Raw genomic sequence first — 26,017 nt, 5'->3', positions numbered from 1 at the left:
CATAGGAGGGTCCTTTAGCATTCCTCCTGACTCCCTGCCTGGGTTCAAACTTCAACTCCCAAGCTTTGCTCAAGTCCTCCCTTCGCACTGTCATCTAACGAATATGCAAATATACATAATTGGCAGCCAATGGCGTGGGTTCTGATCACGTGGTGCCAACCGTAGGTGAGCCAACTGAAGTTGTGTGTCAGTGAACATAGCGTCTCACTCTGAGACAAGCGCTCCTGTGAGCGCGACAGGATGGTGAGACTGTAGTCCTGGAGGCTGGAGCAGTAGTGGTGGCTGGTGAGGGCACGAGTGGGGGGGTGGGGGCAGGTCCGGGGGGGGGGCTACACTTACTCTTTCAAGTTGCCTTGGCAGCAAAGCAGTTAGAGCTGCTAAACGAGAACGCCAGGAGCGGTCCCATCGGTCCATCCCGTCTCCCCCCTCGTCCTCTTGCTCTCTGCTCCGTAGTTCTGAGAGTTGAGGGTTCGAGTAGCCGTACGTGGCACTGAGGGCAAGAGGGCCAGGACAGTGGGCAGCAGAACCGGGGTGCAGGAGAAGATGCCCATCCTGCTGTTCCTCATAGACACGTCCGCCTCCATGAACCAGCGCACAGATCTAGGCACCTCTTATTTGGATATTGCCAAAGGCGCTGTGGAGTTATTCTTGAAGGTAAAGGGAGGGGAGGGGAGGTAAAAGCTGGCTCTCCAGGGACTGGGAGGTGGACTTCGGTGCTTCTGTAACGTCTGTATCGCTCCCCCTCTTTTCCTATGCAACCCCTCCGTCATGCCTCGCCCCGCAGCTGCGTGCCAGGGATCCGGCCAGCCGTGGAGACAGGTACATGCTGGTCACCTACGATGAACCCCCATACTGCATCAAGGTAAGTGGCCTGTTCGGGGAATGGTGGGGCCAATCCACTGGGCTGATCGTCCCCTATCTTCTTCCCACGGAGGTCCAGCGTCGTCCGGCGGGACGTGGGGGGCGGGGGAGAGGGGCACAGCAGGCGCGCGGAGCGGGGCCGTCTGCGGCTTATTGGGGGGGGAGGCGGCTGCAGCGCCGCGGGTTCAGCGAAAGGAGACAAGGAAGGAGAAACTTCGGGGGGGAAAAGCGTAATAAAAGGCTGAGCTCGTGGCTCTAAAGTGGCAGCTGCCATAGAAGATGGCGGACATTTTGCTTTTGTATGAGCTAGAGAGGGAGATTGAGGGCGCTGCTGAGATCGCAAGGAGGGAGGGAAGGGAGGAGAAGGAAGGAGGTGCCCAGTCCCTTAGGGAGGCGGTCAGGAGCCGCCCTACGGGGTGCGCTGCGCGTGGATGCATTTCGTGGTGGGCGGAGCCGTCGGCTTCTCAGGGGAGGGGCTTGGGGCTGGGTGCGCGAACTTTTTAGAGCCTAGGCTCCTCCTTCCTCCGCCTTGCCCCGCCCCCAGTCTCCTCCCCCACTCCGTCCCACCCTTCCCCCCGCCCCTCTCAGCTGGCTCTTCTCTGCTTCTCCTTAGCCTCTTCCTCTCCCTCCCCTCGCCTTCCTGCCAAGATCATGGCAACATCAGCCCTCCTTCAAAGGCCACACTCCTTCTTTTTGCACTCCATGGCCTCGAACCCGCCCCACCTAATCGGAAACTTGTGCGCCCAAGGCGCACCCCGTACCAGACCCAGAAACGCTGGAGATCAGGTTCAGCTCGGGTGTCAACTATCTCTGCTATCCTCTCTATGTGACTGGAACCACGCGGAGTGGGGAGGAGGAACAGGGCGCGTGTAGGGGGAGGGGGGATTCGGAAACAGAACCTTTTTAGGCACTTCGCCTAAAAATGGCACAGCATCTTAGACTCCTGGCCTGTTTGTCTAGAGGCAAGAACGTAAGGCAGGGGAAGATTGACTGTGAGCTGATACAAAACCCAAATTCCATGATTAGATTCACAGCACCTCACCCACCGGAGAATAGGGAGAATGTAGCCTCTGTGTCGAGTTCATTTATATTCCCATAGTGAACAGATAAAGAATTGCTTTGCCTGCACTGGTCATTAAGAATCGTGCTCGCATTTACAATTTTTTAAAAAAAGGTTATTGTGCATTATCTTCCGGTGTTTTCTCCTTAAAATTATCTCTTACTAATGCTTGAGAGGCACAGTCTGAATGTGCTGCAGTTCATTTGGGAAGTGAAATGTCTTAATGAAAGGTACCTACCACACTGAGTAGTTGGCCAAAGCATTTCTACAGACATAAGGAAACTAAATGGAGAGTTTACTTTAGTAACTTGTAGTTTCCAGTAACAGTGTGATTAGCTGGTTCCCCTTAACATTGTTCTACTTGACTTGCTTTGCTTTCAGAGTTTTTGTTTTATTGAAAAAAAATCTATTTAGAGAAATTGAGCCTAAGTTTGATCACTATTTTTGGTGCATAGAAAAGATCTTTGGGTCAAACACTGGAGGATGGTGAGTTCAAGGCCAGCCTGAGCTACACATCCAAGATCTCAAGAAACCTCAGGCTAGGGATACAGTTGAGTGGTGTAGAGCTTGTCTACAATGCATGAGGCCTTGGGTTCCATCATCATCACTACACACACAGACACAGATAGATAGACACACACACACACACACACACACACACACACACACACACACACACACACATTAGAAAGGTGCACAATTTGAATTTCCTTACCCCTTTGACCTATAATCCCATAACCCACTATTTGTAGTGTGGTTATTTGGACACATCCTCTTTTAATTTGAAGTAGTAAAAAGACAACTACAAAGCAGCATGCTTTGTCTTTAAAAAATAAATTTTATTTAACATTTTTTCAAATACTAACATGGTTTTAAAACAGTTTTTGATCTATAAGAATTACATGACAGCATTTACAGAATCGTTTTTCTTTGAAAGGTTAAAGAACTATTTTACCTCACTTTTAACAATCATTATATCTTTAAGCCTACCATTGTAATCTCACAAACCATATTACTTTCTCTCTCTCTCTTTCTTTCGCTCTCTTTCCCTCTATCTTTCTCTTTCTTTTTCTTTCTTTCTTTACATTTCTGGAAATCAACCCAGGCTTTCCAGCACACTACACATTTGCTGTCCCACTGAGGTATACCAAAACCCCTGTGCATGCACTACTTTGTCGTCTTTCTTTTCCATTTATTTTATTCAATAATTATTCTAGGGTGCCACAAAATCTTAACATCATTTTTAGTAACTGTATCTCATCCACATTTATTTGGAAAGCTTCAGATCTCTAGAAGACAGAAAAATACTGGATTTTGTTTGTAGTTGCAATTTCATGTTACCTTTTTTTTGTCCTGCCTCCTCATGTACTGCATTTTTAAAAATCTAAAGCAAAAGCTATTCTTCCATATTTGACTATTTTCCTATGTATATTGGGTATATACATATTAAACACATAAACTTATTACACAAAGATCCTTAGTGTAATACGTTTAAATGGTAGTAATTGTCTTTTCCAAAGAGTTTCTCTGCTTCTTCACTTTACTCTTAGGTAATACCAATGTATTCTAGGGAAAGGTTAGTGTTCTAATGACCATATCATTTTATTCTCTATACCAGAATTTCTAATGATAGGCCATATTTTGATAATGTTTTTCCTTTTCTTAGTCTTTTTTGGTCATTCTCTTCCATTGGGGTACAACTTCCTCTCAGCATTTGATGTCTATTTGTTCTTTTGCTTCCAGTGTCTAGCTTGCTTATGAGGTCAGGAAACTTTAGAGCATCTGGTGACTTATTTCTTAAAATTTAGTGTAGTCTTTCACTTGCTAATAGCTAGGTGCCATAAAAGTATGGTTCTGTACTGATTATCAAGTAGATCTTTCTGTGATTGTTAGCAGGCATCTCAGTTCCTGCTTAAAACTTTATTCATTAGGAGCATGAGATCCTTTCAGCAAAGTGATGTTAAGTATGGCTTTGTTGGTAGCCTATTCTGCAGAACAATGAGTGTGTTTTGTAACTTCTCTGAAGTTGGAGAATCTTTATAACTTTTTTAATTCATTTATATTAGTTATAACAAGTTGGACTTCATTGAAACATTTCCACAATAGCCATTGTGATTTTCTTTTTACTTCTCAGGTCTTGGTTATGTCCAACTCTAAATACTATTTGTATTGTAACAGTCATGAGTTTTGCATTTCGTTGGAAAATTTTTTTCTCTTAACAGGCATGCAGCAGTTCCCAGCAGATCTCCTTACAAATGTTCACAATAAATCTTGCAAAAAGTTATTGTGATTGGAATTTTTCACTAATGTATACTGTAATGTATATAAGTATAGTATTTCACTGAGGACTTAGTAAATTTTGTACTACATACCTCTTAGCACACAACTGAGTATTTTTTAAAGAATTAGCTTTGCATGGATAGAATTAAGCTTGATATGGGGAACCATATAAAAAGTTTATTAAGTGCAACTTTTGTGTGTTACATCTGTTTTCAGTGTTGTTTTGTAGACAAGTGATAACACTGCAATCATGCAAAGCATCTTTATTGTACACAGCTAGTATGAAACTCTGATTAATATTTATAATTTCCAGTGTACTCCTGTAAGACTGATAAATAGTTCATCATAGTCTTGGCTGAGGTTCTGCTGTCTATGTTTTGTTTTGTTATGAATCATAACTTCCTTTTATTCAGTGACTAGGAAAAGCAAGTCTGGAAGAAAGCTAGGCAATAGACCAGGAAACATATACTAGAAAAAATATTGAAAATGATTTTACCTTCAAAGTTACTTTAAAAAAATCATTCTTTTTTAGTATAATACAGAAGCACTTTTCTAGAAATAGTTGAGAAATGTATTGTGGTCAGGAGTTTACTTTTATTTTTAGTTTGTTATAAACAGGAGGAGAGTGCAGCTCAAAGCAATCTTGTAAACCAACACTAGGAAAACATAACATTTGAAACAAGTAAATTATCTCCTTGAATGCTGCCTTTTCACATTCTGTGGCTAGATTTGCTTTCTGGGGTCTGCATGGCCTTCGTTAAAGAAAAAGGCATGAAAAAAGCAGATTTGGGCTTACAGACTGGGGAAGTAAACTTAAGCTTTTTATTTATTTGCTCCAACTTTTCTTTGTGGTGCTGAGGTATGTGCTCAAGGCCTTGCCCTTGCTAGGAAACTGCTTTACTACTTTGCCTAGCCTGCAAGATACTTCATGATCTGGACCTGGGTTAACTTTCCAACAGTGTCTCTCCATTTTCTTCTCTTCTCATGGAGTCAGGCTTCAAAGGCATTTTCTTTGTCCATTAAACTCAGGGCCTTGAGTTCTTGCTTGTCTTTTTTGCTCAAGGGTGGCAATCTATCACTTGAACTGTGCACCCCAATTCTAAGGGCATATATTTGAACATCTCTATATTTGTACTTCTAGTATCCAAAGGAGTGCCTAGATCTTAGTATTTTAGGTATTTACTAACAGGAAAAAAGATGTCAAAAACTGTGTAAGTGCCAAAACTACTTAGTACCTTGATTTCCATGACTCTTCACTAGTTAATATTTATTACAGCTAGCATTTTCATATAGATAAAGGTTCTGGTTAATAATATATTATAATTGTGTTTTTTTACAAGAGAAATGTGTTCACCTCCCCATTCATCCATTTACTAATCAGTATGCTTTATGTATAGTAGAATACATGAATCTGGATAGTTTTATACATTTTTATACTTATGCATTCACATACTCACCATCCTAGACTAAGGTAGAAAACATTTCCATCAAGCTAGAAAATGCTTCTTGCATCTTCCTGTAATCTACCCCTTCCCAGTGCCTATATACACATCTATGTATATATATGTATTTATGTATATATACGTGTATATGTGTGTATACACACATATATATTACTCCCACATTTACCACCATCGTGTTGATAGAATCAGAATGGTTTCTAAGGATAGGCTGACAGTGGATTGCTACTGCAGCCTTCTAGGCATTTATTTACTGTATGGTGAGTGAGCATTTCCTGTGTACCTGCTTTGTTAAAGGGACCTGATATGACCCTAAGAAACACCCAGCTTAAGGAGGAAGCAAAAGTTACAGCCCTTGGGAGGCGGTGGAGTTGTCGCTCAGTAGTTGAATGGTTGTCTAGGGTTTGCAAGGCCCTGCCTGGGTTTGTTCCTTAGCACTCCATCAAAAAAGAGAATAACCCTAGCAACCAGGAGCCTTTAGAATTGTCTCTGGAAAAGATGACTAGAGAGCTGGAGTTGTGACTCAAATGGTAGCATGCCTGTCTAGCAAGTACAAGGACCACGCCCTGAGTTCAAATCCCAGTCCCATCACAAAATGGCTAGAGAAGGTAAGTAGAGTTGTCAAGAGCAGTGAACTTAAGCAAAGGACTGGAAATGAGGGAGGGAGAGTGCATAGAAGTCTGAGAATTCAGTTTATGTGGTCAAGGCAATCACAGAGCTTTGAAATTAAGCTGAAGTTTGTACATTTCTTCTGACATGAAGAACTGTGAGACAGACCTGGAGAGACATAGGGTAAGCAAGGATTGTCTGTGTGCTCATTTGGTTATTATTACACAGCACTCCTTGATGTGGGTTGCTGGAAAGGGTACTTGAAAGAGAGGGCAACACAGGAGATGTAGTGAAATTGTATAGTTTTGCATTAGTGCTGGTTACTTGAAAGTACTTGGCTTTGGTATTGGGATGAGGGAAGGGGTATAGGGTACAGGTGAGGAAAGGACAGATATTTTCAAGTTTGCCTTTGCTTGAGGAAGATAATTTGAACTATTTAGAACATGAGGGTCTCAGTTTCAGATGACCAGATAAGGAGGAAGAAATGTGCTTTCTAGGGAAGGACTAGATTGACCACCCCTCAATGGTGCGTGCAGGGTAGGAGTGTAAAGAAAGGACCTTACTAGTTTTAAGAACTTCTCAAAAGATTATGGCCTCACAAAAGTGTGCAAATGAGAGGGCCAATCACACCCTGTGTGTGTGTGTGTGTGTGTGTGTGTGCAAGCGCGCGCGCGCAAATGTGTGTTTGTGTGTGTGAGAGAGAGAGAGAAGAGAGAGAGAGAGGGAGGGAGGGAGAGAGGGAGGGAGAGAGAGATAATGAATATTGGGAGCTTGGACTATGCACACATTCCCTTGGATGAAGGTTGGGAATAACAATTAACTCCCCAGTCCTCCTTCCTTTCCAGGGAAGCCTTTATAACTCAGAGTGGTCACTTAGCCATGAACTATTGTTTCCACTGGCAAAATAGGGTTGGGTTTCCAACTTGATGTTTAAAAATACACAGCCTCTCCTCTCTTTTCTTACAACTCCCAGTGACCAGCTACTTTCAGTGAGAGAGATGAGGCTTCAGCAAAGTGGAAGTCAGGGCCTGAAGTGGCAATGGAAGTTGTGTGACTTCCAAGATGTCAGTTATTCATATCTGCAGATTGGCCATATTATACTGTTCAGCCAGCATCTACAAGCCATGTATGGTTACTGAGCACTTGAGACAAGTACTTGTGGCTGGTCTATTAAGTGTACCAAACAGTTCAAAATAGAATATTTTTGATATATTTGGTTAAGTAAATTGTATTTTTTGACCCCCCTTTTTTTTGGGTCCAGTCGTGGGGCCTGAACTCTGGGCCTAGGCGCTGTCCCTCAGCTCTTCAGCTCAAGGCTAGCGCTCTACCACTTGAGGCACAGCACCACTTCCGGCTTTTATTCTTTTTGCTTATGTGGTGCTGAGGAATCGAACCCAGGGCCTCAGGCATGCAAGGCAAGCACTCTACCACTGAGCCACCTTCCCAGCCCCGCCCTGCCCCCCCTTTTAAAGCTACTGTTTCCCTATGTTGTCCAGGTTGGCCTCAGACTCCTCAACCCAAATGATCCTCCTGCCACTGCTTTCTCAGTAGCTGGGCCTATAGGTATATATTACCATAACTGTTTTTTTTAACATGACTGCTTGGAAATACAAGGTTACATATGTAGCTTGCACTGTAGTTCTTTTAGCAGGGTTAGTCTAAATTCTCTCTGAAGATATTTTCAGTTGTTCATGTCTTAGAAATTGTTTCTGAAGGGGGTCTGTCAAAGTTCTGTTTAAAATGCACACTATCATAATGAACTCATTTATTCATGAAAGGTTATCATTCAGTTCAGAACTGATGGCTTGATAACCCTTGGCACTCAAGCAAAATGTGAAAGCATCACATTCTTGTTTGTATTGAATGTATTGGTAGCTTAGACTTTTGGATGCAGTTGCCGATCTAACTAGTTAGGTTAGAAGTTGTGGGTTTTTTTTTTTTTGGTGTTTTTTCTGTTTTTCCTGGACTAAGTACAACAGAATATATATGAGGGCTAATCTAACTGCAGTAATTCAGAATTTCTTTTAAACAGGGTTCATTTATGGCTGTAATGTTGCAGGCTTACAGTATTATTAATGATATGTATCATGCCCCTTCTTAGATTTATATGGCTCTTTTCCCCAGAATTTTCAAGAACCAGTTTTCTGCAGAAAAAGTAGGATAAAGAAGAAATTATCTAGCTTGTTAAAACCTAGGAAACAAAAAAGAGTTTGTATTCCTGCTCTTACTAAACAACTTCTCCTCCTCCTCCTCCTCCTCCTCCTTCTTTCTTCTCCTCTTCCTTCTCCTCTACTCTTTCACTTCCTCCTAGTTTTTTCTTCCTCCTCCTTCCCTCCTTTTCCTCCTCATCCTTCTCCCTCTCTCCTCTACCTCTTCCTCTGCTTCCCTAGCTGGGCCCCTGTCTTATCTTAGGAAGTCATCAGTATCATTAAAATGAGGGGAGGTCCATGTGATAGCAGTACTCACAGGGTTCTTGCGGCTGGCTGTAGTCACCTTTCAATGGGGCTTCCAGATGTGTCTAGTTGTGGGTTCTGTTACCAAGAATGGGTCCAGTTGAAGGAACAAATACCAGTATCTAGTTATGAAGCTGCATGGAAGTACAGATAGGCTAATTAATAGTATATAATTATAGAAGCTAGGACTAGAATAAAAGAAATGATTCAGTTTCATAGCTTTAGTGTTGGATCTTCCTAAATCCTTTCTTACAGTCAAAGGTATTATCTGGCTTTTATAGAATATCCTATATTTTAGATAGGAGTTGACATATCTGCTGCTTTGTACTAATGGGCAATCACACAGTTGCTTTCTAATAATAGTAGCTGACATTTAGTGACTAATGCTTATGTGCAAGGAAGTGTGCCAATGAATATAATGTATTTATTTAGCTTATCTTTCCAGTCAGCTTATGTCATAGGTACTATTATTATTGCTATTTAATAGATAAGTAAAGGGCCTTATCTGGGGCCCAGAGAGGTTAAATAACAGAGCTGATAGCAACCCTGGTAAATCTCTATTCCAGAATCTTATGAAGTTAACAAGTTTCTTTTCTATCAGTTGTGGCAGAACACTCCTTTTGATAACTTCACAATTTCTATTTATGATATATGTCCTGAACCATATTTTTCCAGACAGAATTATTGTGCTATTTTAGCTGCTTTTTCTTTTTTTTTTTTGTCTTTTTCTTTTTTGGTACTGGGGATCGAACCCAGGATGTTGCACTTGCTAGGCAAGCGCTTTGCCACTGAGCTACATCCCAGCCCAAGGTGTAGCCCAGGCTGGTCTCGAACTCATGATCCTCCTGCCTCATCCTCCTCGTTGATTACTGGCGTGTGCCACCACAGCCGGCTATAGCTGCTTTTTCATATAATAGTGTTTAATAGAATAAATCCAATGAATGAAAATTATTACTGCTAATGTTATTTATTTATTTATTTATTTATATTGGTTGGTCGTGGGGCTTGAACTCTGGGCCTGGGTGCTGTCCCTGAGCATTTCAGCTCAAGGTGAGTACTCTACCACTTGAGCCACAGCACCTCTTCCAGTTTTCTGGTGGTTTATTGGAGAGAAGAGTTTCACAGGCTTTCCTGCCTGGGCTGGCTTTGAACCGCGATCCTCAGATCTCAGCCTCCTGAGAAGCTAGGATTACAGGTGTGAGCCACCAGCTCCCGGCACCCAGCTTGCTAATGTTATTTTTACTATTTCCATGGCTGTTTCTGGGTGAACTTATTATGCATTTGTTTGTAAAACTCTTCTGCCATTGATATCCTACTGTGAGGCCACTCCTGGAGACAGATGTGGAATTGAGATTGTGAGCTAATGTAGCTTAAGATAGTAGATATGTTTTGGGGAGTGGAGGGTGCAGCCTGGTGGCTAGGCTAAGGAGGCCCTGTTGGAGCAGTGGCAAAGCTCATAAAAATAGCACAGTAGTCCTTGTCTTACCTAATGGCCACCAGAAACTGCTGTGTATTCTTCCCTTTACCAGTCTCTTGAGAAATGTTTGTCCTATAGAGAAAAGAAAGGCATTCAATATCCTCTTTGGTAGCTATTTGTTTTCTTCTAATCCACAACCCACAACAGAGGCAGAAATTTTTCCCAAAGGGCTTAGATGTCCCATATTGCCCTTTTGAATTTTTTGTTTTTTTGGTCGCTGTGGGCCTGGGCGCTGTCCTTGTGCTCTTCAGCTCAAGGCAAGCGCTCTACAGCTTGAGCCACAGCACCACTTCTGGTTTTCTAGTGGTTTATTGGAGATAAGAGTCTCATGGAGTATCCTGCCCTGGCTGGCTTTGAACCACAGTCCTCAGATCTCAGCCTCCTGAGTAGCTAGGATGACAGGTGTGAGCCACCGGTGCCTGGCTCCCTTTTGAATTTTGTATATCAGTTTGTGCCTCATTCTATCCTGTTCTTAAGTGGTGGTGTAGTAGCAGTCTATTCTGTTTAGTTAGATGGCCTGGAATAGAGGAGTGAGTTAGTTTCAGAGAAGAAATGGAAATGTTGCTTGTTCCTATCTAGAGAAATACTTCATGAAGACATTCGTGGTAATAAGTGACCTGTAAAACTCTGTATCTTAAACCATATTTATCTGATTATATTATTCATTAATTCTCACTGCTCTTGCATTAACTTATATCCTGCCCTGTGATTCAGATAATTCAGTGTATAGCTACACTCTGGATTTGAATACAACAAACTTGAAACTGTTTCGTTTGTGCAAGTGGAGAACAGTGCTATTCAGAAAAGTAGATACGATTTATTAAAGTCTCAAGAGTTACTGTAGAAGTACTCAGAATAATTTACTAGTGGATCTTCTCTTAGATTTGAAAGTAACTACCCCTGCTTCCAGAAACTTGTCCTCTGCTCTGTATCCCAACTCTCTTACAATTCTTGCCATATTTTCTAATTGCTTCCTATTTCTTTTCAATGCATCCTCCCTTCAATAATCTACCTGCTTTACCACCTTTAGCTTTTCATGGAGGCATTTCAGCTGACTACAGGCCAACTCCCCTTGTTGTCTATTGTAACATCAATTCAGTCAGACCTTCAATGTCTCTACAACCTGTCACCTGTGCAGTGTTCTCCATCTTTTAGTCACCTAGATTAAAAATTAGTTGTTATTTTAGCTTTTATTCTTTCTTTCCATATTCTTCTAAAGCCCATCTGTCATTCTTGAAATACCTTCAACCCATTTTCTACTGCCATTACTTCAGTTTAGGTCGTCAAGTTTTTTATGCTCTGACCATTCTAATTGGCTTTTATGCTTTGACCATTCTAATTGATTTCCCAAGTACCTCTCAAATTCCTGCTCTGCACTCACACCAAGTGTTCACTTTCTTCAAAAGCTAGTTTCCTTACATCACCCTCCCCACAAACTTTCAAAGGCTTTCCAGGCCTATGGTGTCAAGTCAAAATTGCTCAGCTAGCCATTCAGAGCTCTCAGGGACCAGCTCCAGCTTCAGAATAAACTTATGCCCCATCATTTCTGGCCTTTCTACTTGCTGACTGTGTCTCCCCACTCCTGATGACAGGCCTCAGAACATCCTTTAACAAAGGAAGAAGATTTCCAGAGCCAGGCAGTTGAAGAGGGAGGAGGAAGTAAACGGAAAGCACCCTATTAAGGGTGTAACTTGAGGGAAATGATGTGACAGAAAATACTTTAAAATGCTATTATAATGATGAGAAGTTGCGAGTGTGTGTGTGTGTGTGTGTGTGTGCGTGTGTGTGTGCGCGTGTGTGTGCGTGTGTGTGTGTGTGTGTGTGTGTGTGTGTGTGTGTGTGTGTGTGTGTGTGTGTGTGTGTGTGTGTGTGTGTGTGTGTAGTGGGAGAGCTGGAATAGGACCTTTAATAGTTGATTAGCCTGAACCAGACCAAGGCAGTTTGATTTAAATTAGTCTGAAGTTGCCCAGAGGCACGCTGTTTAATGAGAAGCCTCTGTCTCAGCATTTCTGTCTCCACTAAAGAGAGCTCACATAAATAGGCAGTAGACTGTAGGATTCTGTGAAGAATATGGAGCCTTTAATATGGCTATAGCACTGGAAAGCTAGGGCTCCTTCCTGATTTATTGCTTGAACAACCAATGCTGATGATGTTTAAAGCAAAGCTTTTCAATTTTCTTGAAATCTTACATAGATGTACAAACATTGTAAATGCCATGTCAAAATGTTGTTTGGTTTTTGTTTTTTTGTTTTTTTTTTTGAGCTGTGTGTTAGAAGTGAATTTGAACAACTGTTTGGTACTTTTATAAGAATCAGATTTTTAAAAGTGGCCATATTACATCCTGTTGGCTAGATCACACCTTCTACCACCTGCTGTGTCATATGGCAAGATGTGTCACTTTAGTAGCTCTGTAAAGTGCTAGACTAGAAAGCAGGAGACCAGGTTCTTCATCCCCCAGTCTGCTACTAATTACACACATTACATCGGGCAAGCTACTTAACCTTTTATGGTGTCAGTTTCCTCATCTGTTAAAATGAAAGATTTAGACTGAATTGTTTTCAGGGTTCATTCCAGAAAAAGTATACAACAGAAGTGTATAACTGAAAGGTAGGAAATGGGAAATATGAAGAATGAAATGCAGGGTGACCTCAAAATTACTATTAACAGTTAGAAAACAGTTCTTAGGTGCATTTAACATGCTATATAAATCACACAGTGGCGTAATTGGTAAATGGCATGTCATTATTGCTGTTATTTTTTTAAATTTTATTTTCTTGTAAAGATGCTATACAGAGGGGTTACAGTTATATCAGTAAGGAGAAGAGTACATTTCTTGTGGAACATTGTTACCCCCTCCTTTGTTTTTCTCCTACCATTCCTTCTTTCCCCCACCTGCTTCCACTCCTTCCCCTCCCTCAAAAGTTGTAAAGTTCGTTTTCAACATAGTGTCTTATGAGTATCACTTTTGTAATGGGTCATCCTGTGTCCTTGTTTCAGCATTTTGTTATTCCCCTTCCCCTCCCTAAATTAGATAAATGTATATAAAGATGCAAGGTACCAAAATCAAATATAATGACAACAAAGATATACCATAGGAGGAAGAACATACAAAAGAAACCAAAAAAAATCACATAGTACATTTAAAACAACAACAACAAAGATAAACCTCTTGTGACCATATCTTGGGGTTCATTTCACTTAGCATCATCTTATATGGTCATATGTACATACCTTTTGAGCTTTTCTGCTCATTTGATAAGATCATCTTAGACATATACTAATTATTGCAAATAAGGGAAACCATGTGCTATTATTTCTGTTTGGGGCTAGCAGTTTAATGTTCCTAAGAGTCCTTTCAGTGGTTTCTTGGGAATACTAGCAATGAGAATTTGGTAAACTGATAAACTACTTTTATATTTATGTTGGGATTTTCAGCAATTAATGTATTATTTCTATCATGTAAAAGCAGCTCATAATTTAAAAAAAAGAATTAGCCTGTGGGAAGGAGATACTATATAATATTTACAAAGTCATAAACGGCCATTCAACTACATGTGTTCAATTGCTTTTTTGCATTATTTGAGTGGCTGCCTTTTATTTCTGTCCACAAGTGTTGTCTCCTAGGCCATCTTCCTTACTTTTTATTTTGTATAGGGGTCCATAATATGTCTCCCTAGGGTAGACATGGTAGCACATGCCTGAGATCCCAGCATCTGGGAGGCAGGGGCATGAGATTGAGGCCAGCCTTGGCTATATAGTTTGGATTATATGATGAGATCCTGCATCAAAAAAGAGGCAAAATGTTGTCCCACTATCCCTTCCCATATACTGTCCTGTGGGTATCCTTGTTGCAATGGGTCATCCTGTGTCCTTGTTTCAGTGTTTTGTTATTCCCCATCCCCTCCACAGATTAGACAAATGTGCATACAAGATGCAGGGTACTAAAATCAAATACAGTGAAAACAGGGGATATACCATAGGGGGAAAAACATACAAAGGAAACAACAACAACAAAAATAAATAAAATCACATGGTACATTTAAAACAGTAGCAATAAAGACAGACCTCAGCAAGGGTAGGGTTAACAATGATGAACAAGTAATGTACTCATTGCCTTACTCATCTAACTGTAACCCTCTGTACAGCATCTTTACAATAAAATAAAAAAGAGGTAAAAAAAAAGACACATGTGATCTGCTGAATAATATTTTTGTCTGATTACAAATATTGATTGATAGCTACAGTTGCAATGACTGGAGCCTGGGAAAGGAAACTCTTTCAGCCTTTATTCTAAGAAATCTAACCCGAGGCCTTCAGTGTTCTGTCACTGTTGCGCATCTCTCCAGCCCTGGGCAAAGGAAGCTTTTAACATTTAAATATCAGAGTTAGATTGAATTTTTAGATATTGTTACAGCCTACTTGGACAAAGTAGTTTCTACTGACAAAGATCAAACTTCTTTTGATCTTGTAATACTTGTCAATGAACTTTTTCTTCTTTTTGCTCAAGGCATTGGAGATCTAACAGCTTCTTCCCTTGCATCTTGTGCTAGGCAAAGTGTTCTACTACTAAGGACACCTTCAGCCCTCCAGTGAACTCTTGAGAGGTGTACTGCTTTCCTAATTTTATCTTAATTCTCTGGGGTAAGAATTAAAGACTTCATTAATGTATTTTTCTGATTTTCTGAATTCATCCTTATGATTGTTTAGCTTCCTAAAAAAGCCATATGAAGTATTTTAAAGGGACTAATAATGTAAAATGGAGAACACATCAGTGGAAACAAAACGTTTGGTATTTGTTTTGTTTTGTTTTGCTCAGTTCACTTAAAATATGGCCCTGTGAGTCATTAAATTCATAAACTATTCAGCAGGTCACAGGCTGTAGTTTCTGTAATGTATTAGGGAGACAATTTCTTAACAACTTTGTTTCAAAGTAGGGCATTCAAATAAACTAGACTTCTTTATGTGATCCTGACAAGGTAATATTTCCTGAAGCATGTGGGTAGAAATTGGTAGACTGAAGGAAGCATTAAGTGTTCTCAGGAGAGAAGTTATTTAATGAAGTAAAATGGCTTTCACAAGTTTTAGCGACTTAAGGCCACTAAGAAGGGCCCGTGGGAAGTAATTTTAATGAAAAGGAGCCTAGATCTGCCTATTTTTAGAACAAGTATTTTGTAAGGAAAAAGCTATGCTAGTACATATAAATTACAAAAAAAAGCATCCTTTCAGTGTAAGTGGTAAGTGCATAAATACAGTGTCAAGTGAGAAAGCCACAAACAGGAAACCAAGCCAAATTATGACAATATTAAGGGAAATAATTGTATCAATCAGGGTCTGAAAATACAATGTAAGAAAGTTTTAGAAGGAGGATTAGCTGGGTGCCGGTGGCTCACGTTTGTAATCCTAACTACTCAGGAGGCTGAGATCTAGGATCATAGTTCAAAGTCAGCCCAGGCAAGAAAGTCCGTGAGACTCTTATCTCCAATAAACTACTAAGAAAACCGGAAGTGGCTCAAGTGGTAGAGCACTCGCCTTGAGCTGAAGAGCTGAGGGACAGCGTTCAGGCCCAGAGTTCAAGCCCCAGACTGATCCAAAAAAAAAAAAGAAGAAGAAGGAGGAGGATTAAGAAGCAAGACAATTTCATTCTTGTAATGGTGTAGCATCTTCCTAATGTATACTGCCTAATTTTAACAGCCTCCTTTCTATCTCTAACTATGGTTTAAAAAGATTTTAACATTTTGTGATCCAAATGTCATGGTATGCATTTTTATTTGGGGGGAGGGGTCCAGTCGTGGGCCTGAACTCTGGGCCTGGGGGCTGTCCCTCAGCTCTTCAGCTCAAGGCTAGTGCTCTACCACTTGAGCCACAGCATCACTTCTGGCTTTTTTTCTTTTTGCTTATGTGGTGCTGAGGATTCGAACCCAGGGCCTCATGCATGCAAGGCAAGCGCTCTACCACTGAGCCACCTTCCCAGCCCATTATTGATGGATAGATGTATCTTTCAGACTTGAAGTCCATTCTAATGGTGAGAAGAAAATCCTTGACACCGAAAAGGTTTAACTTGCATAAACACTCATATAAGGATAAAGGCAATTGGCCAAGAGAAAAGTCATTTGTCTGTGAAGCAGACAGAGTTGATTGTTAAAACAGTGCTTGTTTTTCACATCATTCCAACATACTAGTCAGTTTACCAACACAGGAAGTTGGTAAAGACAAAGCCGATTGACGGAATGCTAAATCGAAGAAGTAAGTTGGCTACAAATATGGTTGAAATTGATTTATTTCAATTGTCTAGGTGGTTGCACAGCATGTTTTCCTCAAACTTATAGAGAACAGATGGAAAAAGAAAGAAAATAGTTTATCTTTCAACAAGAGAATTGATGGCTCTGCTAAATTTAGACTCTGGCTTTAACTTGGGACATCTGGGAAAATACTCAAATCCGTTAATCATCTACTTTGTAACATCTACAAAGAAGCCCAAGGTCCAGAATAGCCCTCTAACATGAACTTATGAGGACAGATATTATCAGGCTGATTTCATTTCCTTTAATAAAAGAGCTACAGAGGAGGGACAACAACATGTATTGTCTCATTCATTGTGAGGGGCTTGCTAGCAGGCTAGGAAGACTTGGTCTGGGTTTCAGTACTGTTCAGGAAAATGCACAAATAGGTTGAGGGTTGAGTGGGCCCCAAATGGGTCAGTGCAGTGGTTGGGTATCAAGGTGAGCCTTCTGGGACACAGGAAGTGGTGCCTTTCAATGAAAAGTTTTGTGCTGTGTGAGATAGTCTGGCTTATGACACTGTAATATAATTAATTTTGCTTTTTGAAAAGACTTACTGCTAGTCCATTTAAAAAGCTACCACACTAAATAATGTTAATAATTTCAATAATTTTTTTTGGTCAGTCATGGGGCTTGACTCTGGTCCTGGGTGCTGTCCCTCAGCTCTTCAGCTGAAGGCCAGCTCTCTACCACTTGAGCCACAGTGCCACTTCCGGTTTTCTGGTGCTTAATTGGAGATAAGAATCTCACAGACTTTACTGCCCGGGCTGGCTTTGAACTGAGATCCCCAGATATCAGCCTCCTGAGTAGCCAAGATAACAGTTATGAGCCACCAGTGCCCAGCTATTATTTCAGTAATTTTTTATTTACAAATATTCAATCTATGTAAGGGGCACTTCCATGTGGAAAGTTAGGTATAGCTGCTATAAATGTCTTTATCACTTATCTTTAATGGGGAAATTAGTACTGTGTTGAATAAACTTGCATATTACACTAAGTCAAGCAAGATTACTAGTATTTTGCAAAAGGATTACAAATGGCCTTGAGAGAGAGAGAGAGAGAGAGAGAGAGAGAGAGAGAGAGAGAGAGAGAGAGAGAGAGAGAGAGAGAGAGAGAGAGAGAGAGAGAGAGAGCTTTCAGCAAAAGGTCTAACACTTCTCCTGCACCCACTTCCAGGACAGCTGATCTGCTTTTATCTCTTTTACTTGTTTAGACTTCCTGGCAGATACTGATAGAAGACCAGAGGTCTTCTATTTTAAAAACTATAGATAAATACAGATTAATAAATCAGCCTTGTGCAGGTGGCTCACACCTGTAATCCTAGCTACCCTGAGATCTGAGTATGAGGATTTGAAGTCAGCCTGTGCAGAAAAGTCCATGAGATTCTTATCTCTAATTGGTTAAAAAAAAGCTGGAAGTGGAGCTGTGGCTCAGGTGGTAGAGCACCAGCTTTTAGTGAAAAAGCTAAGGGACAGTGCCCAGGACCTGAGGTCAAGCCCCAGCACACACACACACACACACACACACACACACACACACACACACACACACACACACACACACACACACACACACACACACACACAATCAGTGAATCAGAGAAATGATCTGGCCAACAAGGGATGAAGCCACAAGGATAAGTACTGAAATGCTGAGATTTGGCGGAGCCACTAAATAATACCTTCTTATTTCTCTACTCCATTTGAGAATAATGAAGAAATAGGACACAAGAACTAGCCAGAGTTCTTAGTAACTTCATTTCTGATAAAAGCTAGATCTGAAAATAAAGTCTAGTTGTGTCTTCACGAAAATCTTCCTAATGGTTTACATACTTACAGGCCTCCCTTGTCGATCAATTGTAGGGGCAGAAACTACATCTTAGGCATTGTATGGCAGAAACATACCAGACAGTTAAAAAGTGCTTTGGCAACAGGACTAGAGAGGGCATGCCAACTTCCAGTTTCCAAACCAGCCAGACAGGTTACAAGGTAGGGATGTGGGTGCAGGTGATAGCTAGAAATATCTAGGCTGTACTCTTCTGAGGAGAGGAATGAAAATTCTCTCCCATTGTATGATGATCTGATTGAGGAATAAGTAGCTAGCTAGTAGGCTGCTATACAGGGCTGAGAGTAGAAGCCAGGTCATTGATAGCCTGAAGTCTCACGTTCTTCTTTTGGTGTGAATATGCAAATTTAAACCATCTGAATTAACATATTCTAAAATTAACATATTCTAAGTCGGTTTTATTTAAAGTGTTATTACAAAGTGTAGAAGAATTATAGGGTACATAAATCCAATTTATATAAAAGATTGTTATGAGATATGGATTACAGGATATAAAACGTGGAAGAGACCTTACAAGTGTTTTTTTTTCCAGCCCTTTCATTTGTTCAATGAGGAAACAGAGATACTAAAAGGTTAAGTGACAATCTGGACCATTTACCAAGTTAGTATGATAGCTAGGAATAGATCAGAATCCTTTAATTCAGAATTCACTGCCCTCCCCCTACCCAATTTTTCTGTATTTTATTTTTTATTATCTTCAAATAGTTGTACATTGAGGTTTCAGGGTAACATGTCCATTTATGTGTATAAAAGAGCTTGATCAGAGTCACTCTTTTCATTATTCTTCTTCCCCCATTCTGTATTTATCTGTCATGAAAAGTAGCCTTAAATAAAATGAAATTTGGAAGCTCCATTAAACTTAAGAAGTATTAAGCTAATCTAACAGGATATGTCCATAGATGAATATATGGAATATATGGGATAGGTGAATATAGGGTATATATGAAGAGAGTTTGGCATGTATGAGGCCATGGGTTTGATTGAATCATTAGTGCTAACAAAGGGCACATTAGCTCTCTGAATACATTTGTGAAAAATTTACTTCAGCAACAAATGGAGAGTATTAATATGTACTTTCTCCTGCTCTTTCTCTTTATAATGGCATTTTGGGTTGAAAATTTTATATTAATAAGATTCTTTTATTAACTGTCCCTGAGCTTGTTCACTCAAGGATAACATAGCTCCACCTCTGGCTTTTTGGTGGTTAATTGGAGAAGAGTTTCACAGACTTTCCTTCCCAGGCTGGTTTTCAACTGCAATTCTCAGATCCCAGCCTCTTGAATGGCTGGGATTACAGATGTGAGCCACTGGTATTCATCGTAAAGTGATTCCCCAAATCTCATCCCAGCTATTTAACAAATAGTCTACTCATTTTTTTTATACTATGAACTCTTTCATGGCCCTTCAAATATAGCTATAACCAAGATTATAATTTTGAAGTAAGATTGCTAAATGAAGTGACACCAAATAAAAGATCAACTTAATAAAGTAGCCTGTAGTCACAAGTTACAAGTTTCCCCAAGCCACAAACCCTAACCAAAGGCATGACCCTTTCTTCTTCACCCATCCTTCTAATTAGCTACTGAATTCTTACAATTCCACCTCTTGAAATAATTCATTTTTTATTGTGAAGAGACTGTACAGAGGAGTTACAGTTATATGAGTAAGGTAATGAATACATTTCCTATCGAGCGTTGTTACCGCCTCTATTTTTCTCCTACTATCCCACTATCCCTTCCCTCTCTACCTCCCCAATTCCTCCCCCTCTTTGCCCCCCCTGCCAAAGTTGTAAAGTTCATTTTCAACATAGTGTCTTGAACACATAATGGGTCAACCTGTATCCTTATTTCAGCATTTTGTTATTTCTCTTCGCCTCCCCAAATTAGAAAAATGTATAAGGAAGATGCAGGACACCAGAATCACATACATTGATAACAGGGGTTATACCATGGGGGAAGAACATACAAAAGAAACAAAAAAAAATCACATAGTACATTAAAAACAACAGCGACAAAAAAACCCTCTAGTGTCCCTATCTTGGGGTTCATTTCTATTAGCGTCATCTTACATGGTCATATGTACATAGCTTTTGACCTTTTCTGCTTGTCTGGTAAGATCATCCTAGACATATTGCATGACATAATTCTTGAATTTGCAGCCTCCTCTCCATCCTCACTGTCCTAGGTCAGGCTTTCATCACTTTTCTCATGAGGTATTGCGACAGTGTCCAAACCAGTTTCCCTGCCTCAAGTCAGAGCCTCCCCTCCACGCTGCAATCCAACTCCCAGGAGAATGATCTTGCACAAACGTGGATCGGATCACACCACTCCCCTAATTAAAACAAAAGAAAACACCAAGTTATTCCCAGAACCAATAGATACAAGCCACATTACTGAGCATGGTGTACAAAGTACTTTCCAGTCAAAACCCCCATTATCTATTTAGCTTTGCCTCTTGCCATATACCTAGAGCAATGATAATCCGATTAGACAAGGTTCTCCAGTAAGTCTTATCCTTCTATGAAGTCTGTTTTCTGGAATGGTACTTCATACTTCATCCTTCCTATCAGGGAGGCATCGTCTTCAAACCTTTTCAAATGCCCGTACTCTTGAATTACTTTTTCTTTCAGCCTCCATTTCTCATGATGCTTTGGGCACATGACATGGTAGTATGGGTAATGAACCAATATACACCTTCATGAAGTTTACATCATTTAGCTTATCTCTGTATTATTTACTCTTGCTTTCTGCTTCCAGCTGTACTGGCCTAGTTGGCACCCTACCTTCAGCCTTCAACGTATCACTTGTAGTCCTGAGGCTCAGGTGGTTGTCCATCTGCCATGTTGCCTGGAAGTGTTATCTGTCTTCACCCTTGTCAGTCCACTCCTCTGTGACCTACTGACAACTGCGATCTTCTTCTTTTTTTTTTTTTTTTTTTTTTTTTGGTTGGTCATGGGGCCTAAACTCTGGGCCTGGGCGCTGTCCCTCAGCTCTTCACCTCAAGGCTAGCGCTCTACCACTTGAGCCATAGTGCCACTTCCAGCTTTTTCTGCTTATGTGGTGTTGAGGAATCGAACCCAGGGCCTCGTGCATGCAAGGCAAACACTGTACCACTGAGGCAACTTCCCAGCCCGTGCCCCCTTCTTTTGACTTCTCTCCTTGAGATTTTGTGCAGCTTTGTTTTTATAGCCATCATTAAGCAGGCAGCACCATGTTTTGCTTCCTTCTGGTCTACAAACCAGTCACAACATGTTGTCTATTGACCTCAAGTCTTTGGTTCTTTGCTGGGGATACCTAAAGGGTGCTGCTTCTTTGATGGTGCTTTTTGATTCTTTCCTTTTTCTTTTTCTTCTAGATTTGGGGCTTTCTTGAGGCTTGATGGTACCAGAAGGGTTGTTTCTATATAAGTGGTTTTATCCTTTTTACTTTCTTTTCGTTTTCTTTTTTGGTCCAAGACCTGAACTGGAACACAGTAGCTGGCAAGCTACCAACTGAGCCATGCCTTCAGCGCCGCCCCCCTTTACTTTCATTTAAAGTGAAAATATATTACTAGGGAGAAAGAATGTAATGTATGTAAACTAGACACTCAATAGCCAATCATTTGTCTCCATGATAGTACATTTAACAAATAATTGGTTGTCACTTTCCCCCTTTCTCTATGCTTGTTGTCATTGACAAGCTAAGGTAACAGAAGTATTTTTGTAGTTTTGGTTGATGTGGACTGGAAAAACTGGACCTTGTGTGAAAAAGCCCTCTTGCTATAATGAACAAATGTGCCAGTTGCTTGACTTTGTTGATTGAGTTTGATTATTAAAACCAGCAGATCTTTCTGATACTGACTGCTTGCTTTGGTTGACTCCATCAGTCAAGGTCAGAATAGAATTAGGTTAAAGAATGATTGATTTTTGTCAGCTTGATGCTTAGTTTTCAGTGCTTGTTTGCACTTTACATACAGTCATTGTATAATCAGGAATTTCTTTGTAAATGTTTGGTTTTCAGGCTGGTTGGAAGGAAAACCACGCTACATTCATGAGCGAACTAAAAAATCTTCAGGCTTCTGGATTGACTACTCTTGGTCAGGCTCTAAGATCCTCATTTGATTTATTAAATCTCAATAGATTAATATCTGGAATAGACAATTATGGACAGGTAAAAAAAACTTTGAGTGAGTACAGATAATTTATTTTGGTGACGGGGCAAGAATTCAAAATTGGGTATGGTTACCAACATTTCAATTGCTTTTCACAGCCTCCTCCAAAAGGTTAATGTACCTTTTAAATTCAAACTCTAACACCCTCTCCCCCTTTTTTGTCTTTGTATTGTGGTTAGATTTTAAAAATGTTAACTTGCTTACCATCAGATCAGCCAGATATCTAAGAATAGGATAAGTAAATTGTTAAGAAATGTAAAACAATGCAATTGGATAGAAACATTAGTCTGATGAAAAGTCTATAGACAAAGAGGAAGGCAGACAACCCTTTGTTATGGATATCATTGTCTTTAACTGCTTTAAAATTCTACTCCCAATTTCCAGAGTCATCCACAGGGCTCAGAAATATCTTTAGTAGTTCCCAATCTGTGCCAGGATTGTGACTCATGTGAATGCATTTATGGATGTGGGTGATACTGCCATTCTTTTATTTTTTAATATTACCATTTGTGATTACTTGGAAAGCAAGAGGAGAAAGTTACTTTGAATGACCTAGTGTGAGTTCCTGAATTAGAGGAATTTCTCATTTTGTACAAATGCTATCACTGAGGATTATTTTGATTCCTACACGTTTCAGTCTGAAATCTTTTTATTTAACCAGGAAACTTTTTATCATTTATGTAAGAGATAATTGACAAGGCAATTGCAAAAGTTTAAATATAATTGTATTACTGTATACAGCTCTAATACTTTTCAAATATATTTTAGGGAAGAAATCCATTTTTTTTAGAACCGTCTATTTTAATAACCATCACAGATGGAAACAAGTTAACAAGTACCACTAGCATTCAAGAAGAGGTGAGATTTATTTTTTTTTTAAAAATATTTCTGTGGGAGGCATGCATTTCCAATTAACAATAAAGTTGGACAAACTTCTCATCTTGGTAATCTTTGAGAAATGGCTTAATTTTAGTTTCCTAGAAGAAAAGTTAGTCCTTTACTCTTTCTTCATTCTTATCGGGTTGTTATGATAAATCTTTTCAAATTTTGCCTTATCAGCTTCATCTTCCTTTGAATTCTCCTCTGCCTGGAAGTGAACTAACCAAAGAACCTTTTCGTTGGGATCAAAGGTTATTTGCCCTGGTGTTGCGTTTGCCTGGAGTGGCTTCTACCGAACCAGAGCAACTAGGGAGTGTACCAACTGATGAATCAGCCATCACACAAATGTGTGAAGTCACAGGCGGTATAATGATATTTTATGCTTTTGAAGGAAGAATATATGGCTGCAGAGTATAGTTCTGATTAGATACTGTATCTAGTCTTTATTTTACTTAGTATTCTACTTCTGTTTTTTTGTTTGTTTTTTTTCGGTCAGTCATGGATCTTGAAATCTGGGCCTGGGTGCTGTCCCTCAGCTCTTCAGCTCGAGGCAAGCACTCTACCACTTGAGCCACAGCGCCACTTCTGGTTTTCTGGTGGTTTATTGGAGATAAGAGTCTCACAGACTTTCCTGCCTGGGCTGGCTTTGAACCACGATCATTAGATCTCAGCCTCCTGAGTAGCTAGGATTACAGGTGTGAGCCACCTGTAATATACTTCTGATTTTTAAGCTCATAAATGGTACTATATCGCTGTCAGTGTAGTTAGAATAATTCCACATTATATTTAGGATTTCCAATGCTGCTTGTATTATAAAATAGTGTTTGTTGATCCATATCTTTGTTTTTCTCTTTGGTATAGGTCGTTCCTACTGTGTTAGAACACAAAGAATGTTGAATCAATGTTTAGAATCTCTAGTCCAGAAAGTTCAGAGTGGTGTAGTTATTAATTTTGAAAAAACAGGACCAGATCCACTTCCTGTTGGCGAAGGTACAGTAGATAACAATTTTAGTCCTAAAATGTTACATGTGGAAGGATAATCTTAAATTTGGAAGACATTAAACAAGTAATAATAGAGACAGTGTTTTTTCGCTCCATGTAACACATAGTTGCAAACACCTATGCGAACAACTATCACTGTCTATGTATATTTGTCAGAATTCTAACAGCTTTATTTTCATGTTGAATGTTCTTAAGGAAAGTCTTCCATTCCCTGGCCCATTTTGTGTATCCTGGTGCCAATATTGGGATTACACTGGATTGGTTCACCTCTATGTGCACAAAACGTTTACTGTGATGAGACATTGGAGTACTGATCTCTTTTGGGGCTTGTGAGCCCCAAATATGCTAAACTATCTTTACAAAATCTGTATTAATTACCACCCCACAACAAAAGATTGTGACTGCTTTTTCGGGAACTTAACAATATATTGGTGTTTTGCTGGTTACTTTTTAACTGAGGAACCTTTTCTATCCAAATGAACTCTACAGAAAGTTTGACATCTAAAAATAAAGACAGAACTATTTTTGCATAGGGGAAGTTAAACTATAGTAAATGCCTAGGTGTGGTTGGATTTTTGTTTGTGGTTTTATTTTCCCCTTTGGTCTGATGGCATATATATATATATATGTATATTTATATATTAGCATATATTAAATTATCCATAGTAAGGACCATGTTGCTTTGTCTGATATGATGTATATATTTTAGCTAATGTCCAAAAAGCTAAGTACACAGGGTAGAAAGTACACATTTCTGTTTAAAGTAGCAGTTCCTATGATTCCTGACTTTTTTTTAGTTCCAGGGCCTTTGACAAATTCCTGGAAAAAAAATAGATTCCTTTCTCTAGGAAAAATGATAAAGACAAGACATACAATCTTATGTATAATTTAAGGAGTTTCTTAGAGTCCAAAATTAAGAATACCTGCTATCTACTATTTGGGAGGTTGAGGTTGGGAGTATTGCAGTTCAAAACCAGTTTGGCAGAAAAGTTCCTGAAACCCCTTCTTAAACCATAGGTGGGTACATTAGTAAGCTCTCCTCATTACAAGCTATGTGGGAGGCCAAGATTGGGAGGATCACCTTTTTAGGCCATCCCTGGCAGAAAAGTCTATGAGACTCCATCTCCATGGAAGGAAGCTGGACAAGATGGCACACCTGTGATCCCCAGCAACTTCAGGAAGCCTAAAGTAGGCAGACTGTGGTCCAAAAGCATGGCCAGGCCTAAAGCAACACTCTAACCTAAAAACCAGCAACAAGTAGGGCTAGAGATACAGCTCAGTGGTAAAATGCCAGGCCAGCAAATCTGAGACCCTGAGTTCAAATCCTAGTACTAACCTAAAAGAACACCTAATATAGAAGACTGAATCCTCACAGCATAGTTTAAAAGACTTATAAGAGTTATAAGAGGGTTGGGAAGGTGGCTCAGTGGCAGAGTGCTTGCCTTGCATGCATGAGGCCCTGGGTTCGATTCCTCAGCACCATGTAAGCAGAAAAAGCTGGAAGTGGCGCTGTGGCTCAAGTGGTAGAGCGCTAGCCTTGAGCTGAAGCGCTGAAGAGCTGAGGGACAGCACCCAGGCACAGAGTTCAGGCCTCATGACTGGCAAAAAAAAAAAAAAAAGTTATAAGAAGGGCCTGCTGGCAGTGAATGTCCAGGGCATAATTT

The 26,017-nt window shown here is 40.1% G+C and overlaps 1 protein-coding gene across 3 annotated transcripts in view; it reads left to right on the top strand.

Annotated features, from left to right (window-relative positions):
- Positions 1-217: 217 nt before the first annotated feature.
- Positions 218-26,017, top strand: part of Ints6l (integrator complex subunit 6 like) — a 55,440-nt gene continuing 29,640 nt past the window's right edge. Inside the window, exons 1-7 of one of the 3 annotated variants that reach the window (XM_070039668.1) lie at positions 218-285; positions 454-654; positions 785-862; positions 22,322-22,471; positions 23,241-23,330; positions 23,532-23,715; positions 24,213-24,341. In XM_070039668.1, coding sequence (XP_069895769.1) covers positions 544-654; positions 785-862; positions 22,322-22,471; positions 23,241-23,330; positions 23,532-23,715; positions 24,213-24,341 — 742 coding nt within the window. In that variant the 5' untranslated portion in view covers positions 218-285; positions 454-543. Of the gene's footprint in view, positions 286-340; positions 655-784; positions 863-22,321; positions 22,472-23,240; positions 23,331-23,531; positions 23,716-24,212; positions 24,342-26,017 lie in introns of those variants that run through there. The other 2 variants (XM_070039669.1, XM_070039670.1) reach the window with 2 other exon arrangements.

This window comes from Dipodomys merriami, unplaced genomic scaffold (genome assembly GCF_024711535.1).
Source record: "Dipodomys merriami isolate MVZ:Mamm:240054 unplaced genomic scaffold, mDipMer1.0.p SCAF_3, whole genome shotgun sequence".
Classification (NCBI taxonomy): Eukaryota; Metazoa; Chordata; class Mammalia; order Rodentia; family Heteromyidae; genus Dipodomys; species Dipodomys merriami.
Note: the sequence above shows the minus strand (reverse complement) of the source record. Positions and strands in the feature narration are given on the sequence as shown.